This window comes from Ptychodera flava, chromosome 17 (genome assembly GCF_041260155.1).
Source record: "Ptychodera flava strain L36383 chromosome 17, AS_Pfla_20210202, whole genome shotgun sequence".
In the NCBI taxonomy this organism is placed as follows: domain Eukaryota; kingdom Metazoa; phylum Hemichordata; class Enteropneusta; family Ptychoderidae; genus Ptychodera; species Ptychodera flava.
Window position 1 is genome coordinate 6,937,907 of NC_091944.1, and position 21,759 is coordinate 6,959,665.

The window sequence follows — 21,759 nt, forward strand, 5'->3', positions numbered from 1 at the left end:
TAACCCCCTTCAAGTTGTGAACTACATCAGACAAAATGGTGGCGACAAATTTACTGGTAACGTGCCGAGAGGGATGATTTGGGATACCGCCAAAAATTCAAGTTTTCCAGGTACACTGTAAAAAGGATCTGGGATCGCTATGTAGAAAATGGAACTTGCACTGCTGTGAAGAAACAAGTCAGACGACATCGGAAACTTCTGGAAAATGACATCGCTTTCCTGGAGAATCTAAAGACGGAAGACCCGTCAATCACGTACAAAGCCATGAAACAGCAGCTAGAGAGGTTTTCACCAACAGTCGCCTCGACTATGACGATATGTAGGGCGGTCAAATCGAATGACTGAATTTTCATTGGACTACTGGGTCGGAAGTGTTTTCCCGCGTGTGATAAAGGCGATAGTGAGAATTTTTTGTTGGTGGGAAACGACTTGATTGACAGCAAAGCACGTAGTAAAATGTTACAATATGTGTATCAATGGCTTTGCGCTAATTGTCAAAACAACAAACATTGATACTTTTACACTCACTGCGTACAAAAGAAACGACTGTTGCAAACAGTCGAAACTCTCCGCTTCCGTGTTACGGGTAGTAATGTGTCAAAAGTGCATCTCATACGAAGCTTTACCTTGACGCCAGTTAAATAACCTTGACATGACTGTTCTAACTCTATGGACTACAGGTGCAATACAGATGACTCACCTCTGTCATGGGCGCCGCCTGGAAATTTGTGAATATTCTGTGGACTCTCCATGTTTTAGTAAACAAAGAACCGAATGCCAACGAAAAACCGACCGATAGGAACCATTTTCCAGTCTGCGGATGAATCATAGTGACAAGGATATTTGCTAATTAGTGCGTCCATCCAAGTTTACCTTGTTTAAAGTGTGAACGTCTTGATTTTAACACGTCTTTAGTGTAACGATCACTATGTGTTTCATATACACTATACCGTTTGAACAATTTTGATCAACAAACAACCTTGCAATATTTTAATGTAAAAAGTTCGTGTTGAAAACTTGAACATTATAAATTTTTTGAATCCGCGAATTCTTTGTTAAGTTTTCAACATCAATTTTATATCCACTTGCTAAATAATATAGGCCTATATCGTTCATTGGCACAAAGCTCAACATTGGCGCCAATACATCTCTGTAAGCGTCATCATGATCAAAGAATAGATGAAGTGCCTGTAACTCTTGATATTTAGGTCAGTGGCGTTGACAACTAAGCAACTCATGTAGACGAAGAGTTTAAAATCTTCGAAATGGCATCTAAATGTTACGTACCACGTAGAAGATATTTCGTATCTCGAGATCGTCGCCTAGGTAACTGCATCCAGCAAAACCCTTTGCAATGATTGCGAGATTAACAAACAATGCTCCAATGACCACTATGTTATTCATCCGCGGAGATGATAACTTGACATATCTGAAAGAGGCGTTCGTCTTCCTTTTAAAAACATTCGAAAGAAAAACTTACATATTTAGCGTAAAAAAATTTTGACAGCTGTAGTGCGTGATCGAGAAAAATCACATCAATGACGTTTCAAGGGATACACAGTGAATGCTGAAGAAAATAAGCCTCTGCATCAAAATTCGAAAGTGTCAGTTTCTTCTAAATTCGGTTGACATCCCCATTATATTCCCAGTTAATATTAAATGTCTCCCGTTCAACATGTCTCCTAACACAATCTGCATTGCGTTGTTGACAGTGCATGATGTGTCGTCAGATCCCATAGTCACCTGGTAACTGCAAATTTACAGATATCAAGATAAAGTAAAGGCTTGTCGGCCATGTCATAGAATCGACACTAGGATCAATGTACGACCATTTTTCAGGGTAAAATCAATGCTCCAAAGTGAAAATTAGTGATCGGCTACTGCAGATGCAGTGATTATTTGAATAGTGTACGCGATCACAAAATTAAGATTACGTTCGACAACAAATGCCTGCATCTCTTGGATTTAGATCTATGTAAATCCAGCTAACTTCTTTTCCCTCTCCAAGGTTGGAACTACTCTTCCGTAGAGTTTCGGACTCGTGGACAAAATCGCTAACCTACCGCTATGGCTGTGAACATACCCATGATTTCGATGACGAACATTGAATGCCAGCAAACTCACAGCAAGGATTGCTCCGAAGATACAAACAGTAACAACTATTAAGAATATATTATCAGCTATGGTATCAATCTTGTACACAGTTTGTTCACCGTCAAAAGGTGGATGATCTCCTGCGGAGGGAAATGTATTTTATATATATATATATATATATATATATATATATATATATATATATATATATATATATATATATATATATACCGTTATATCCATATCGATTTATATCAATCATAAATCCGTTCAGCTGTCGTAGTGATATGTATGTATATATATATATATATATATATAGATAGATAGATAGATAGATAGATAGATAGATAGATAGATAGATAGTTAGATAGATAGATAGATAGATAGCATAACACAAATTTCTTCAAGTACAAAGTAAAAATTTCTGTTAATTAAGTTTCATGCATCCTGCAATCTTCAGACAGAAATGAAAGAATTTTTAGCCCTACACTCTCATTTACACGTTACGGACATACAATTCTATTAGTAGTTGGTGATAAAATTTCACAAATAATATTTGTTTTTGTGGCGACATTTGAAACCGACCCACAGCATTTGTTTAACAACGTAGATTTGTCAGCATCGACAATATGCAGCTTTTCTTATAATAATAATAATAATAATAATAATAATAATAATAATAATAATAATAATAATGGGTTCTTATATAGCGCACATATCAACAGGTTCTTGTGCCTAAGGCGCTTTATAATTATTATTACCCCTGGTCACTGAACCTAATATAATACCACTCAACTCCCTGGGGAGCAAACAACAGCTCACATGTGCAGCCAATCAGCGCAGCAGAGCTAAACGCACACATTACAACCACTGTCCTACCAGGTACCAATCACTCCAGGGTGGGAAGAAGCAATGAGGAATAAAGTGCCTTACTCAAGGACACAACACCATAGCCATGCCGGGGCTCGAACTCACCATCCTGTGATCGTGCGTCCACTGCTCTAGCCACTGGCACATGATGCCCCCTTATATACTAAGATTACATCGCTTGCTTGTGTTAGATTAGCTCGATGCTTTGTCAATAATTTATCACGAAATGTCAAAGACTTGGTCCTTGCTTTTCAAATTTCGAGAAACTTTGACAGTTCTGTACTATTTTGAATTTCACGTCACGGAATGATTGCATGTGTTTAGTGAAGCGGGTCTTGAAGGTGTTATCTGTGAGGCCGATGTAAACCTTCTCCGTGTTGTCCTCCGTTGCTACTTTGGCCTTGTAAACCACGCCTTTGACTTGACAGTTACCCTTCAAGGGGCATGTAGTTGTCCCACCAACTACAATCAGCTGGTTGATCTCCAGCGATAACATTCTTATCATGCGATTTGATTATACTTGCCATATTCTTCATACAGCTGCAAATCATTGTAATTTTGTTCCTATTGAAGATATTATGAAGGTTAGACCCTTTTGAAAGTGTTTGTAAACAAGTTGAAGAAATTTCTTGCCGATATCAGTTTCCACGTTCTTGCTGAAAGGAAGGTTGAACCACGTTATGTGATGTTTCCTGTTATTGCTTCACCTCGCTGATTGGTTGGGCGTGACATGTTCAATTTGTTCGATCTATCCGCTTGTCTTGAGCGCCGTATTGTAGTGACCTTTGTAATTATCAAAGATGCCCTTATCACTGGATATTATTGAGGTGCGTTTGCTGATTGCGTCAGGTATGTGTTTAATTTTAGTTGATTGGTACTTAAACTTCTTGTGAACATACATCGTTTGGTCGTTGGGTTTTCGATACGGATAGAACTTGAAGTCATTCAGAATAAATGTCACAACCAAGAAGTTTGTTATTTTCTGATTTGTCTCAATCGTGACTTTTGTCATTTCCTTTTAGGTCTTCTGTGCCTCGCTGGCCGTGGTATTCTTGAGTTTAGCAAGCCCGTCATTCCGGTATAAGCCGAGTTGATCTTTATCATACTTCTTTGCGAATGTGTTAAGGATATACAGACCCACATAACAGCTCACATATTTCAGCATCGTCGAAGCTCCCCATTGCAGCATCGAATAAATCCTTATTCTCGCTTTACATCGGCCTCAATGATAAAATCTTCAAGATGCACTTCACTAAACAAATGCGATCATTCCGTGACGAGAAATACAAAAATAGTACACAATTCTTAAAGTTTGTATGGAACTTAAAAAGCAAGGACCAAATCTTTGACATTTCGTGGTCAATTATTGACAAAGCATCGAGCTACTCTAACATAAGCTAGGGATGCAATGTTTTTATATCAGGAAGGCTGCACATTATCAATGCTGACAAATATACGCTGTTAAACAAACGCTGTGAATTGGTTTCAAAATGTCGCCACAGAAAAAAAATATTTATCAAATTTTAATATATATAATATATATATATATATATATATATATATATATATATATATATATATATATATATTAATCGAGTTTGAAAATACTGCTTACAACCCATTTACTACTGTCAAGATGTTTGCATTAATAAATACTTCATAGAGGCAAGGTACGACATCGGTTTTTACATACAATAAGACGTGTCAATAAATTAAATGTCTTAGGATTCTTCGATGTTACACTTTTACGGCAATTTGGTTACAATCAGATGTAGAGACGGTGACGTTGTCATCTTTGCATTTCCTTTGCTTTCCTCGTTAGCTGCTATTCGCCTCACTTTATTTGAACTTCTGCCGCAAGAGATCGCGTTCAAATCGTGTGCATCCGCCCGCAGACCAATCTGAAACAGGCTTACAAGCGCTAGTAGTTATAGATTGCAGCACGGTATTTAAAAATTGCAACCAGATTTGTTTCTGGAAAGTGTGAGATTTGAACGCGAGTTCCTATTGCAGTTGATAAAATGGAATGATGCGACTAATAACACAGAACAACCAAAGGGGAAAACGCCACAATCTTGACGCCTGATATAGATCAGGTTGACTTCTTTTGGCGAAAATATCGCCAACAATACCTTTCCATTGAAACGGCCTGAAAAGAACCATATGTCCCTTTAAGTCGCATTCGCCGAGAAAGCGAGAAATGCCATCTGTAGAATAAATAAAACAAATATACGACATTAGCAGTTAGTTTACATGAAAGTTGAAACGAATTGACGATTCGGAATTAAAAACGCCAGGCCAACAGATTCGCATCCCTGGAAAAAGCAAGACTGTAAGCATTATTTTTAATTGTTTTTTAACTTGGAAGGTTACATTATATCATTTCTATTCATTTAACAATATACTCAATAGACGGGTATTTGTAGAAAGTGATTGAATATTACATGAAATCCATATATATATAATATATATATATATATATATATATATATATATATATATATATATATATATATATATATATATATACATTTTGTGTATTTCGCTCACTGCTTTGATAGTAGTTAGAGCACTCTGAGATTGTTGGGCAGCCTCTTGCGTAATATAAGGGGCGTTCACTGTTGGCACTATGCTTCGCTCATGGTATGTATTGCCGTTGGAGCACTCTGGTGAGTCCATATTTTCAATCCTCCACAATGTGTAACCGTACTCTCTGTGCCAAGTTCAGAGGTTGCCATAAAGCCATTATGGTGATAACCGGGAGGGCACATTGTATTACATTTTGTGTGTATATTATATATATATATATATATATATATATATATATATATAATATATATATATAATATATATATATATATATATATATATATATATATATATATATATATATATATATATATATATATATATATATATATATATATATATATATCTATGCGCGAGACCTTGTTGAATCCAGATCCAGTAGTGGATCCTTAGGCTGAAAGGTTAGGTGATGAGTTTAGCCGTCTTACTCACCATCCACGCACAACAAAATCAAGAGTTGCCCCATCAAAGAGACACATAGGACCGCCCACATGCAGTGACTGATCCACTTGCTCAGTTGTTAGAGCAATCGAAATTACTGGTGGATGGATATATATATATATATATATATATATATAATATATATAATATATATATATATATATATATATATATATATATATATATATATATATATATATATATATATATGATATATATATGTGTGTGGTGTGTGTGTGTGTGTGTGTGTGTGTGTGTGTGTGTGTGTGAACGGGTATTAACAAGGAAAATGTTTACATCGGTCTAACTAATAACACTCTAAAGACACTCTTCGCTAATCACATTCAATTGTTCAGTAACAAAAATATGAGAACAGCAGGGAATTCTCAAAGTTCATTTTTTCTTAAAGACAAGGACCAGGTCTTTGACGTCTCGCGGTAAATTATTGAATGACTCTCATCTCACCTTGTATTTGATAAATGGCCGTCTTCCCAATTCTATCACCATGTTCGTTGAATGAAACCAGACCCTGTAGGATGAATTATTTTAAGTCCCCAGAAAAGAAGATTGAGGGAATGATGCTTAAAACTTGCTTTGATAATATCAATGTAAATTAAATATAAATGCCATCAATGTTGTGGTAAAATGTAGCACCTTCTCCGTTTAAAAGCATCGATGATCACATGACTTGATGTAGGCAAGAGGGCTCAGCGATATGAAAAAAACGCTTCTTTCAAAGAAAGGCCGTTCAGCTTAATTTACGAAGTCCATTCACTTTACGTCGTATTATTTTGAAAGTCACCATATTTTAATGAAGTTGAAACAATTTTATTCAGATTTGACAAGAGGGTCGTAGGACTGACATAACAATACGGAAGTGCAAGACGTATTCCGAGAAGTGTAATTATTAATTAAATTAATGTGTACAAGAGTCTTAATGCGAGTGTAGTCAGTACAAGAGTCTAGAGTGAAATTAGGTATTAATTAAGTAACATTTGATCATATTTAAAAAATCGACTTGGTCTTTCACATGTCACCGAAAGATGTTTTAAAGTAAACCATGTAATCGAAAAATGAGGTCGACAACTACATAGTATTACGATTGTATTCCTACCGTAGTTCCACGAAAGGTAATATTTTGAAAGGACCTTTTGAATATTTGAGCTGTTTCGTTGTCCTCATAGGTGAAATCGTCAAGTCGTTTTTGTCTTATTTGTCCATTGGCGTCTATTGCTGTCTGTACGAGGAAAGAACAATAAAAAGAAACGAAAAATGGAAGTGAGAGAATAACATGAAGTACATGTTAGGGGTTTGAGTATGTACGGGATGTTTGCATATAAAATGAAACCTGTATACGAACGCTGAGCATAACACAATAAGGTCAGAGATTAGAGAGCTTAGACTCTGTAAACCTTAACTCCTCGTAAAAAGAAACGTTTTGAACAACTGTTTCTGTTTCTGAATTTCATTAAAACACAGAAAGGCGCACAGAGACTAGTGGGCTAGTCTAGCAGAGTTGTAAAATTTGATTGACATTGAAAACTGACTGGTTTTGTCTTTCTGAGCGACTTCACTAAATATGAGTGGAGTTTTCAACAATATGTATAAAGTAGTTCATTTTTACCATGAAATGGGACAACAAATATAAATCTCGAAAAAATATAGCCATTCTTACCTTACGTGCCACTTGGTCAATACTTGAATTCAAAGCCAACGCAATTGCCCATATTGCGTCATAACCATACCCATGTTCTACATGAGGATCGAGGTTCCTATATTCATCGTTGGTTTCAAAGAGGTCTTTGTATCGTTCTTCGTACTCGTCAAATGTCTGTAAGAGACAAGTGGTTATCCAAACAAAAATGCGAGGAAAACATAATAAATAATGATTTATACAAAAAAGTAACTCCATCTCACCGTTGTCATACTACTAAATCGAAGCAGCTCTGTTCATAAACGTTTTACTTTCTGGTTACAATTTACAGATGACATACTTTCTGTTGATTTAAAGAAAGTTAATTGTGTAATTAACCCAAGCTCTTCCTTTGAAGGAAAATTGTATATCTGGTACAAACTAGGTAACACCTTCCTAAAAACACACAGTAATGTAATACAAACTGTAGCTTTTAGTGAGGTTTTAATGAGGGTAACTGTTTACCGGCTTAAAGTATGCAACACAAGCGATCCATTTCCGTGATAATGTTTATTTATAATATATTAATGAGTAAAAAACCCAAACAAACAAAAAACATGTGACGATGACATTTAGACTTGGTTCATTTAGCAACACCAGAAACTGCTTTTGAAGAAAAAGGAGAAATATGGGAAAGATAAAACATCGTTCAGATACCATAGATACAAATCACCAACAGTTTTATTTCTAACTTTCAAACACACAAACTGACCTCTCCATTACTAGTTTGTACATTTGACAAAGCGTCCTCGATTTCCTGCCCTGTCCCTATCGCACTTTCTACTACCTTGCCCATTTCATCCGCAGTACAGTTAATCGTTTCGTCACGTTGTCGCCATCCATCGGGTGTCCACCAGCCAGGTATCATCCATGCATAGTTTTTTCCGTACATTCCGAGTTTGTATGCCTGCATAATAAAACCCAAACAATCGGACGAAAAACATACTTACTGCATATGGGACAATACTTAAATAAAACACGCGATTGTGAACGAAACTCCCAGTGCTTGTCCTCATATGCATATCTTCAATAACACTAAATTTTAGAAGAATCAAAATCTGTCTACGAAATTCTGGACTTTACTAAAACACGGCACATTACTTAAATGAATCGTAGCAATCTTAAACAGGGTTTTGAACAACGGACATTTCAAAAGAAAGTCTAAACTGTTATTGAGTGTCACACGTTATATGATTCCCATGGCGTAACCATGACGTGTAATTAGTGAGAGATTGAGGGCTATAATCGCAATGAAGCAAGACCCTTCACCTAAAACTCACGTGGTATTTTGTCACATACGTTTTCATAAGTTTACATTCCCTTAAAGCTTCTGTCACAGACATTTAAGGACAATGGCGGCGGCAAATGATGACATGGTTCTGCGAGCTCTCGTTATTCTGTATGTCTTCATGTTCATCTACGTAAACAATGCGTCAGCTTTTTTTATTAGAAAGAGCGTCAATGATTCGCAGATGACTCCACATCCCATTCTTCCTGTTACTGAAATACTTCCTGATATTTCCGGTGAACGTAGCATATCAAATCATACTCGACAAATACTAAAGCGGGGACGACGTGGAGGTGTTTCAGTGAGGCTGCGTCGGCCTAAACACCCCCATATTACCAAGAATCTTTTAGCAAATGTTTGTTCTATTTGCAACAAAATTGATGAACTCAATTTTAGCGTACAAACTAGACTGTTGCATTTTCTGTTTTCGGAAACGTGGCTCGATCCTGCAATTCCTGACCCGGCTATTCAGCCACCTGGCTTCACAACATTCCAAAATGACCACTCTTTCAAGCTTCCAAACAAGACAAAGGGAGGTGGTGTATGTTTTATGATAAATAATTCATGGTGTACAGATGTCAAAGTGCTCAGTCTAGTTTGTACTCCTGAACTGGAATCTATTACAAATGCAGACCATTGTATCTACCAAGGGAATTTTCCTGTATAGTTCTCACCGTAGTGTACATACCACCATAAGCAAATTTTGTTTTTGCCATCGATCGATTATCGGACTTCGTAACTCAGAACGAAAATCGACATTCCGAATCTGTATCAATTATTGAAGGAGACATCAACAAAACTGGTCTCAGAAATGATCTTAGGCTTCCAAAATACTACCAACACGTGAATTGTGCAAAAAGAGGAGCCAACACATTGGACCACTGCTACATGACAATACATAATGCTTACAGCTCAATACCTCATACACTTCTCGGTAATTCAGATCATGATATTATTTATTTAGTTCCATCCTATAAACAAAAACTGAAAATTAGTAAACCTGTTTAACGATCAGTTCGTCTGTGGACATATGCTGTAATTGAAAGCCTGCGTGCGTGTTTCGAAATTACCGATTGGGATATATTCCGGGAATCGGCGAGTGACATTAATGAGTGCACAGAGACGGTCATGGATTACATAAAATTTTGCGAAGATATCTGCATTCCACTCCAATCATTTACTTAGTATCCGAATGACAAATCCTGGTTTGGTAAGAATATCAGACATAAACCGAAACCCAAGCATTTGGCTAAAAAAGGCGGGTGACCAGTAAAGTTATAAGCAAGTAAGTGATTAAACAAAAGGTAACCCCAGAGACCTGTGGTAAGGAATTCAATGAATAGTTAATGTCAGACCAATATCAAAATCAACATCAACCGATAAAAAGGGCCTCACATACAGATGAAGTAAACATTTTCTACAGTCATTTCGACATCCCAATAACCCTCTATGAATTCAGCAAATCATTATTATTGATACTAATGCCACTAGTGTTTTGTAAATGCCAGGATGTTACTCGTATGTTTTCGAACATGAATGTAAGGAAAGCGATAGGCCCAGACAACATATCACCACGTCTTTTACGATCATGTTTTGATCAACTTCGGAAGTTTTTGCTGGTATCTTTGGTCTTTAAAACATGTGTAAGGTCCTAAATATATGTAAGAAGTCAATCATCATATCGGTTCGTAAGAAAGCTACCATCACTCAGCTTAATCACTACAGACCTGTTGCGTTAACCCCTGTCATCATGAAAGCATTTGAACGTCTGTTTTTACAGCACATAAAGTCTGCTCTCCCTTCTTGACTTGACCCTCATAAATTTGCTCATCTCAGCAATCATTGCGTTGAAGATGCTGTTTCTAATTCTCTCCATCATGTACTCAGTCATATTCGAAAGACAAATTCTTATGCCAAAATGTTTTTTATTGATTACAGTTCGGATTTATACTATAATACCTGCTAATCTACAAGTTAGTCTGCCTTGGTCTTGATAACTCACTTTGTAATTGGATTTTTGATTTCCTGTCTAAGCGTCCCCAAATGGGCAAATTGGGGTCGTTTCTGTCGGAATCTACCTCTTTAAATACATGTGCCCCTCACGGATGTGTCATCTCCTCAATTCCATGCTCGCTAATAACACATGATTGCGCCTCATCCAATCATGGTTCTCTGATTGTCAAATTCGCAGATGACACGACTGCGACAGGTTTCATTCTCAATAACAATGAAACAGCATACCGAGACCAGGTGGACGAGGTAGTTGATTGGCGCCATCATAATAATTTGCAATTGAATGTAGACAAGAAAGAACAGATGATATTTGACTTGAGAAACATATATAGATCGATCACATACAATTGAGGATTCTCGGCAGAGATGTTGAAATTGTTCACACGTTTAAATTCCTGGGCATGCTGCTATCAAATGACTTGGAATACTAATGTCGATCACATAGTCAAAAAAGCATAACAACGCCTGAAAATCTTCGGCGTTAACGAAGTTATACTGAAGGAATTCTACCGGGCTGTTGTCAAGAGTGTCCCTAAATTCTCGATTATGGTTTAGTATAGTCGCTCTACTCAATAGGATCGCGCCAAACTGAATAGTTAAGACAGCATCTAAAATCATCGGTGATGATCTTGAGTCGCTCTTTAAGACCCGAGCCATTAGGAAATCAAATTCCATAATTAGAGACGTTAATCATCAAGAACATACATTATTTGATTTTTAACAGTCAGGCACCCGTTATAGATCCATCAGGACAAAAATCAATCGTTTTGTTTTTATCTAACAGCTGTTCGACTTTTTAACGAGTTATGGTGTTATTTTTGGTGTCTTTTTAACTTGTGCATGTGTCACGTGTTATTTGTTTCTGGCCTGAGCTCTGCAAATCCACTCTGAATTCCATTGTATTTTTGTTTTTATACATATTGTAATGAAGTATTATTATTATTATTATTATTATTATTATTATTATTATTATTATTTCCTAGGGTTTGTTTGCATGTTTTGTTTACAACAATATCTCTCCCCATTATAAAAACATTTATTGGCTTCACGGAACTTTGTCACGGCAGGTCTGCGGTTGTATAAAAATTAAAGCTTGTCGTCCCCAGGGTAGAAACGTCCTACCTGGCATGAAGTGATCATGATTGGTGAACTTACGGCACACAACAGTGACCTTGCTCCATCTTGGTAGGAATGTACGACTATGATTCGACCATCGGTCTCCTAAGTAATGTTAAAAGAATCAAGGGTGTAATAATCTGTAAGTGTCAGAGGGTTTTGAAGTTTTCGTCTGTTTTTGACACTTCTTGCTCAGGATAATATACCGCTGTCTGAACTTAACAATCATGGAATGAGTGTGGAAGAAAGTTAATGTTAATTCTTTTTTTGCACATGTGTTTAGTTTAATGTTAACTATGTTTAATTGATACCCATAAAAAATTTTATTCACAAAGTACAAAGTGAAAAAATATGTTATTCAGTGAAGTGCAATTACAAAAGAGTCGCAAAGTTTAGGTACATGTACTGGAGTGTAATTCTGACACTATGTGTCATGTGGCCGCTCAGAAACATTTTCGTCAGATATTTCATTAGCTATACTGCATTTTAATTTGTGCAGCTCGAAAAAGTCAACGAAAGTAATGTCAATGAATTAAAAGTTCATTATTTACCTTGATGATTCTTAGCTGCTCAGTTGGATCGTAATCGATCGCCAGTGACGTTAACAAATCTATACCTTGACTTCTCATTCGATCTATAAGATCCGCTATCACCTACGGAATAGAAAATCCGTGAAACTTTGCATGAGAGTGATGAAAGTGGGTTTTAGTTCGGTGACACAACTCGGTACGTGGGACGGACACATTGTTTGTTCGATATATACGATTAGCTTAAGTATCAAACATGGATTGATTATAGTAAACCAGCATTGGGCAGCCCTGTCTCGACCAATAGCTGACAAGCTGATTGCAATTATCTATATGTAGCTATTTTTACGGTTTCAGATGAAAGCCAAAACGAGAAAATGTGTCTTTTTTATTTAGTTTCAGCTGAGAAAACCTCTTCAGCTCTTCAACTCTCCGCGAAAATTGTAAAAACAGTTACACTGTAGATAAAGTGTAATCAGCTATTCATTTCTCAGTCCAGAGAGAGCTGCCCCTTGTAGGTTTACTATATTTAATCAATGAGTCGGGATTTCTTTGAAATGTGTCGTAATACGCAAGCTAATCGTTTGTTTTGTATGTGCAATGTGTCCGTCTCATACACAGAGTTGTGGTACTGAATTGAATTCAACGTTAGGCTTGAGGTCTAAATCTGGCGATTTAGCTGTTCCACACCAACATAATACAACAAATATCAAACTTGAGAGATCCCAATCATGTGTGAAAGCGATTACTTCAAAATGGCAGATTTCACTCCACAGTTATTGACCTCTCACAACGACATTTCTGTATTTCCTATTACCGGCCGTTAATATACAGGCAGTTAACTTGTTTGCCAAGCCTGTATATTGTGTAGCACAAGTCAATGAGTCTAAAGAGAACATTTCTTTCAAAGATCACGTTGTATACTCTCAATTATGGCAATAAGGAAGAACACTCATACTTAACTGTAAAATCTACTCAGGTATCGTAATCTTGCGAACTGATCTGAGAATTATCCGATACAGTGACATAGAAGGCTCGGTTTACTATCAATATGAAACCATATATCATAGTCTAGTACCTTTTATGGCTCCAAGATTTGATGGCTCCAAGATTTGATAGAAGCTGCCATCAAACGCACAGCTGTCTTTACACACGTTTATCGAAACATTAAAATTCTGCAGTTATATCCTTAATCGTGTTTTGTATCATGTATGCCTATATATTTAAGGTTTCAAAATGGAACATTTTGGTAAGTTAAATAACAAACCCATTATGGGCTATGCTCTGCCTAAGTATACTTATACTAAGGTCAACCTACACTCTTAATTTGGACATATCTAACTAAGGTCAACCTACACTCTTAATTTGGACATGTCTGCCCCATCCCCGACTAGAGTGTTACAGAAACACTTCAAAGTATATAACAGTGTCGATACATACATACCCCAACAAACATTCTATGTTGCCCATATACCGTTGCTACTCGAGTCCAATTGAAATACTTCATAATCGTAATTCTCGCAGCATTGTATCTGTTTTCAGACTGTGTGGTCCTGAAAAATAGTGGATATTTGGTTTTGTCCGACAGCTCCGGTGAAGCAGCTGAATATGACACCTGGAATGGAGAAAATGTACGATGTAGTGTAAAACAATAAGATGGGGAGACATGACACAACTGTGATGGACAGATGGAAGAAGAATTTGAAGAATTTAGCAAAATGTAGTGCAATGGATAGATGGACAGACCGACAGACCGACAAGCCGACCACGGAATAGATAAACAGATAGATAAACTGGCAGACAGAAGGTTAATGACATTCAAGACTTTTCGCAATGCGCATATGTAGCTTTATGCGTATGGCTAGACGCCTGCAGTCCGTGTGTTAAATTCGGAACCAAATACGTCTTCGATACAGGGACACTTTGGTACGCTCTAAGGTAGTACGATATTCGAAACTAAAAGACCGTGAGGAAACTTTAAACATCACTCTTACTAAATCAGCCGTTGCTTCATGGCACTGGTAGTTTGCATACTGTTTGTGTAACGTAAAAATGCCATTTCGGATGACAACATTATGCGTTATGTACACAAATTCAGTGGTCTCTGTTCTTTGTTAAGTTTTTGTGTATTCAATGACATGAAGATTATGGAAAACAGAGAATGACTGAGAAGAAATAGAACCATTTTATTTTATTAATCTGAGTTGCAATTTCAGTGTTTTCATTTTTTCTGCCATCGTTTCTAAAAAAAAAATCAATTGACATTCGTATGACAGAAATGTGTGGCAGAATGTAACCCTCCGTGAAATTCCAGGAAACATCTTCCCTCGCCAGATAAACTGTGTCAGCTGTCGGAAATTTGCATGTCTATTTCCATCTCATTACCCATTCAGAATGAATAAAAACTTTCTTTAACTCTTGGAATGGAAGGTAAATACAACTTCTCCGTGTTGATACTGATGTTTCCCTTCGCCAATCGCGTTGTAATTTTCCATATACCCTTCATCTCAGAGTCTTTCCTAATCTGCATTGATAGTTTTCCAAGAGTATGCGGTGATGTGTAAGATATTACGATGCTATCACGTAGAATGCGACTCAGAGACAGTCTTCAGGACTCTTAATTTTTTCCAAAACTTCGTTGGTCTACTGTTTGTGCATGCTCATTTGAAACCAGCTAGTGTGAAGCAACTGAAGTTTCACTGACTTGTCTTCTCGAAAATCGAAAGTTTTTTTAATGTAGTGCTATAAAGTTATATTTGAAAATGTTTCTCTAGTAAAACATTGGCATAATGACATTTACCTTTTATTCTTGATAATGGAAAGAAAATTGTGGTTTAAGGTTTTAAAGTTTGAACAAAAAACTTAAAATTTTTGTTTAATTTGTTGTATTTTTTGAGGGATATACTACATTACAGAGCCAGTAGCTGTAACTTTTCATACTTTTTAAAAATGTTTGTCCTGTATTCGGGAGCAATTTCTTGTTTTATTCCCTAAAACAGTTGAAACACAAACTCTTTCGCTCCATTACCCAGTTTTTGTATCTGTGAAATGCACTGTTGTTGTTAACCACTGAATTCTCGTCCGGACCAGAATTAATTTTTTAACGTTAATGATGCAGTCTAGGGCTGAGCTGACGAACTTAATAAATAGCTTAGTATTACTAAACATGCTCTTAGGAGTAGAACCAGAAACTGTATGTTGACATTAAAACAAAATGAAGCGAAAAATTGTAAAAAAATTCTTAACAGATAAACCTGTCAAACCTTACCTGAATCATATTAAAGTACCACGAGCACGCAGCAATGGGAACCGTCGACACCGAGCAACCACCGCCGAGCACCATTATCTTTTGCGTGCCTTGAAAGAGATGTTGATAGAGGAGGTAGCTTGCCAATCCAGGATTGCACTGCCAGAGAGAATTTACATAGATTTGGCTTAGAAGTGTTGTTTTGTTCAGACGGTGAGAACTCATCATCATCATCATCATCATCATCATTACTACCTCTAAAACATTTCACAACTATAGCTTTATTGTCTTCGTGGGTAAACAGCATTTCGGTTATGGTCATAGTTTGCACACTGTCACGTTCTTTTTTTAGTAACAGTTTAGTAACTCCGGGATGTTAGCGGGCCGGTGAACGATGTACTGACCGGTTTCCATGGTTACCCGGTCCAGTGAAGATTTAAAAACTGCCAAAAATATGACCATGCAACATTCTTTTAATCGATTAACTATATTATAACGTAAGTAATCGGTTAACTAAATGCTAAGGTTTAATCGTTTACGTAGGAGCACTGATATTGGTAAGTACAAAATTCGTTAACCATATTGGTGAAATAATCGCTGCCGTTGCTAGGCACTGTTTTTTCAGTATTTTGGCAATAAATATTTTATAGAGTAACAAAAACATGTACAATTCAATCCACACATTTGATTTTTCAACGTTGTACACAACCATCCCACATAACAAACTTAAAGACAGGCTATCATCTCTCGTGAAGAAAGCCTTCTTTTACAAGAATGGTAGTCGTAGGTATGAATACATTGCCATCAAGCGCAACTTGGGCTATTTCACCAACAACAGCGATGCCAAACTCAAATACAGTGATGTTGAGGTGATTCAAATGCTATATTTCCTAATTGACAACATATTTATCAAGTTTGCTGGCATGACATTCAGGCAAACCATAGGCATTCCCATGGGCACAAACTGCGCCCCACTTCTTGCAGACTTATTTTTGTATTCGTATGAAGCAGAGTTCATACAATCACTTCAGAAATCTGGGTGTAAAAGGATTGCCAAGCGATTTAACAACACCCACAGATATATCGATGATCTCATCAGTTTAAACAATCCTGGTATATCCAATTATCTACACCACATCTACCCAGATGATTTAGAAATAAAAGAAACAACTGAAAGTGTGGACTCTGCTTCATACCTAGACGTATTGTTTGAAATTAGACAAAATACACTATATACTAAGCTGTATGACAGAAGAGACGATTTCAATTTTGAAATCATAAACTTTCCCTTTTTGTCGAGCAATATACCATCATCTCCAGCTTATGGTGTGTATATTTCACAACTCCTTAGATACAGTAGAGCATGCAATTCATATGAAGACTTTCGAGTTAGACACAGCCTATTAGCTCAAAAGTTAGTGAGGCAAGGGTTCTCAGAAAGTAGATTAGTGAAATCATTTAAGAAGTTCTACGGTAGATACGGAGATGTTGTATCAAAATATGACCTGTCTGTTACTCAAATGATGAGTGACAGCATACCAAATTTTGACTCACAAAAGTAATTTGGTGAATTCACCAAATAACAATGGATTTGTCGCTTTGGGTCAATCTTGACGGGTGCGGCTAGCTGGCAGGGTACGCTTACCCATTCCGGACACCTGGTACCACCACTATTTTGTGGTTCAAGATGACCCTATTGCCTTTGTCATTTTCAATATGTTCCTTGGACTTGGTAACTTTCTTAGTTACCTTGAATGATAACGATTATTGGACCTGATTTGATGTCTATTTATAGAGTAACTAGAATAAACCTTAAATCGGAATGCTGAGTGTTATTGTTGAATTATTGCTAAAATGCGTTGATTTTCTTGCTTTGAAAACCTGACCACGAATATGGCGCTGTGCCTTTTCAAAATTGTACTTAATCTAATAAAGAAATACCATCTATTTCAAGTGAGGTTTCGAATTTTCTTCAAAACTGATTAATTTTGTTTTATAGGATAATGATCTTAGAGATTTCGAGGAAGATAAGTTAACCTCTTAGTATGAGTGGGTTATTTTTGATATCTTGTAGATAAACAGTGACGTCGCCCTTACTTTGGTTGTCACAGTTCTTAAAATATACCTGACGAAATGAGCTGTGCCTGAATTTTCCCTCGACAAATTCATACATTTGCATACTTTGTTATATGAACACATGTCCAATACATGGCCCGATTCCTCGTTAACATGCAAAATTATAAAATGGAATTTAAAATTCAATGACATATTATATGAAAATTATTCGACACTGAAGTAAAAATGTATATTATGAAACTGGCTGTAAAATATTTCAAAATCTGCAGAGAGAGAGAGAGAGAGAGAGAGAGAGAGAGAGAGAGAGAGAGAGAGAGAGAGAGAGAGAGAGAGAGAGAGAGAGAGAGAGAGATTTGAACAATTATATGATGCCATTCCTCATCTGAGACGTTCTGAGACATGAAAACTCGTCATTGCCATACTCTCGAAGCAGCCCTCGTTTGGTTTTCCTCAAGGAATCTTTAAATCATTCTCTTTCAAAAATGAGAATATAAATAGGAATAAGAATCTGGGGTTGCCGTGCAAAGTTTGGTAGTAAAGAAACAAATAACCAAAGATTTACCGATTATAGTTGAAATTGAAATGGCCGCAATTCTTGTGTTAACGCTATGGAGAAGAATAATTTCTGGATTTTCTAAAAGCTAAGACGGTTTAAAGTTTTCTTACACCAAGAACTTTAAAATGAATCCTACAAGTGGTAGATTAGAAAATTATTAATTGTAAAAGTTTGTCTGAATATCTATCCCCGAGGCGCATTCTATCTTAATTATCTCTCTTGCTCAACCCGATGTTTTTTCACTGTATTTTACGAATACAAATTTCAAGTATGAGAATAAAATTAATACAGAGGATTGAATAAATACAGGAATGAGTTATAAAACGTTTTAGTGTGCAGGACATACATTATCAGTTGGAGTTTTTAGGTTATGCCTTTGTTACTCGTCTACAACAGACTAATACGAAGAATCCGTGAAAATAATCTAAATCCTCAATGGCAGCGAGTGAATCATACATTACGAAGACTGAGCAAGCTATGCAGAGTCTACACATAAGCTGTGGATTACTCGAAAATTTGATCATGATTTTCACATTTGGTTCTTACCTCGTCGTCTTTCCATTCCCACGCCAACTCATAGTCCCTTAAAATATCAGAGCTATTGTTTACATCATCAATAGCCATCTCTATGGCAGGGATGATTCCACCGGCTGACCAGCCCGACTTCACGTCCACTGGAACAAAGCCAGCTAGGGTTAACACTTTCTTTTGTTGACTTTTGACTAGATAGGCGCCAAAAATGGACGTGAACATGACACATCGCAAACAGCGAATTAACAGGTGACGATTCGAGATATTTGGCATTTTACCATTGACCGTGTGGAGTTTCTAGATCGGGTAGGAGAGAAAGTGTCACGTATTAGCATGTGGGGAATTGCCTGACAGAGGTCGTGGAGATACATACACAGTCTTCAAAATTAACACCCGTCAGAGGTAATCGTTGCACATTGTCAGGCAGGGCTAGGGCTAGCGCTATTGTCTAGGTCAGGTTTTTTAACCGATAGATAAAGGCATCGTTCATACGAAAGAATTTAAGACAAAAAATTCATCCAATCATAAACATCGATACAGCTCTTTATATCAAACTGATATGTCACAATGAATATTCATAACTGACACTTTACATAGTCATGACTATATTGTAATCAGATAATTCACTTATGTAAACAAGCTCATAAAACACAAATGACATCTTTCTACACTTGCCCCAAGTGAGTTATGTGTCTCCCTTGTATATAAATTTACTCATGGTTTAGTTCCTGTCGTATTCTCTAATAATTACCTTCGTAACACTCCCTGTCTTTCAGGGAATGCGTCCAACATTTTAATCCATATTCAATCAACATTTAAAAAATGTAAAAATAGCGAAAAACATACATTTGTAACAAGTCATAAAATCTTTGAAAAAAGGATATTACTACCCACAGGAATCACCAACCATTAATGTACATTAAGTCCTTGGTATTCTTTTTTATAAATATTTCCATTTTGTAAATTTTGAAACGGTTTCTGTTTAACCGTTCAAGTATATGTCATGTACCGTCTGCTTTTTTTGTCTTCCTGAGAGCTGCACGTCTCCATAGTAATTGAGTTAATGTTAATTTGCATATTCTATATAATTCCAATCATATTAGTGGGCCTATACTGTGAATTTGTCAAACAATCAGGTACTCGGGTTTGGACCCGATTAGTTAGTTGCTAGACAACTATTTTTCACTCTCATTTTCCCAGACATATCGTAATACATTCTGTATGTGACTGTGTTCTTAAGTGTTTTTTTCACACATTTTGGAATGGGAATAAAGCATTATTAGTTCTAATTCATAATGGCAGTTGCGTGCGCTTTTCAATTTTCACCGTTGCCATATAGTGATGTAGCGAGTACAATCATGGATGGAACAGTTGTGAGCATATTTCGAAATGTCGTCTCGGTGGAAAGCACACTTTGTGCACATATTGTTAAGCAATTCAATTTACTAATGAAGTGGAGGGATGATAAAAGGCCAGAAATTAATCATGTTTTCATATACAATGTACCTCTCTCAGCAACTGACATTAAACAATGTGTATCGGCAAAATCATGACGTTACCAGGAGATTCTTACCTGCTTATTAGTTAAGTCTAGTGTATTGAATGGGTTTTCCCGACTTGTACACCAGGCGCGCGCCTTATGTGTGCCCGTGGTTTACAAAAACAAAGCAAAGACAATCTTCCAGGCAGAGCGTAATATTCGAACTATTGCGCAAGCATGATATATAGTCCGGCTGCTGTACAAAGCATAATTGCGATCGACACGGTGATGGTTCTGTGACTCTGTATTCAATATGGTTTCGTCAGTGACATTATGTCTGCATATTTTGTATATGAGGCGGATTCAACCTTAATAATGTATGTGGTCATTAGGTCTGTCGTACAGTGTCTCTGTCACTTTCGATTTTTGATATCGACGCTGTTTAAAGACGGCAATCGGATGGACTTGAAATAAATGAGATGGAATTTGATCAATCACACAGCACGGAGAGCAAGATATGACAGAGTATCAGTGCATACATATGACGCCAGCGAACGGCCCATAGATGAAGAGCTTCTTGATATGTACACGTGGCGACGAAGCGCCGACCACAATTTCTATCAAACAAATAATATACATTCTGGTAACGTCAGTTGTACAAACGTATAACGTGACAAAAGTCGCTAATGCAGCTACAACTTTAATCAGGCAAGCAAAAATATTGTGCTATTCCGATAACCCGACCTACCCTTTTTTTACCTGCCGACCCTTAGGTTTTTCAAGCTAGGCAAACACAGAAATAAAAAAGAAAGAAAAAACCATAAAATCATACGTTCGTTACCTCGCATTTGATTATTGCTTGAACGAGGATGTCTTTTATGTTTTTATACTTTTATATGTACAATACGTTTTTCTGGAAATGTTGTAGCCACTGTTTGATCGCCCTGAACCCCTTAAAAACGCATATTTAAAAATAAAAATATTTTGAAAATAATCCCTGCGTACCTACCTACCTTATTTTTGAAAACCATGTTATCGGAACAGCATAATTTATTTTTTTTGGCCTTAACGTGGAAAAACTCTACAATACAAACAGTAAACTACGGTGTTCGGCAAAGACCAAAATCTATGCACAGTTACATCTAGATAATTGACAGAGACAAATATTTCAAGAACAGGAGTTCCAGGAGTTCCTATTTCATATCCAGTTGTTTTTTTGTTTGTACAAAATCATTTTG

General features: G+C 36.7%; 1 protein-coding gene across 1 annotated transcript; it reads right to left on the minus strand.

Annotated features, from left to right (window-relative positions):
- Positions 1–6,436: 6,436 nt before the first annotated feature.
- On the minus strand, positions 6,437–19,134 carry LOC139116606 (gamma-aminobutyric acid type B receptor subunit 1-like). Its single transcript, XM_070679202.1, has 8 exons — positions 19,057–19,134; positions 15,900–16,037; positions 14,076–14,246; positions 12,656–12,757; positions 8,400–8,594; positions 7,670–7,825; positions 7,109–7,231; positions 6,437–6,523 (listed from the first exon to the last, which is right to left on the minus strand). Exons 1-8 carry the CDS (start codon positions 19,132–19,134, stop codon positions 6,437–6,439), a joined length of 1,050 nt encoding a protein of 349 aa, XP_070535303.1.
- Positions 19,135–21,759: the final 2,625 nt, after the last annotated feature.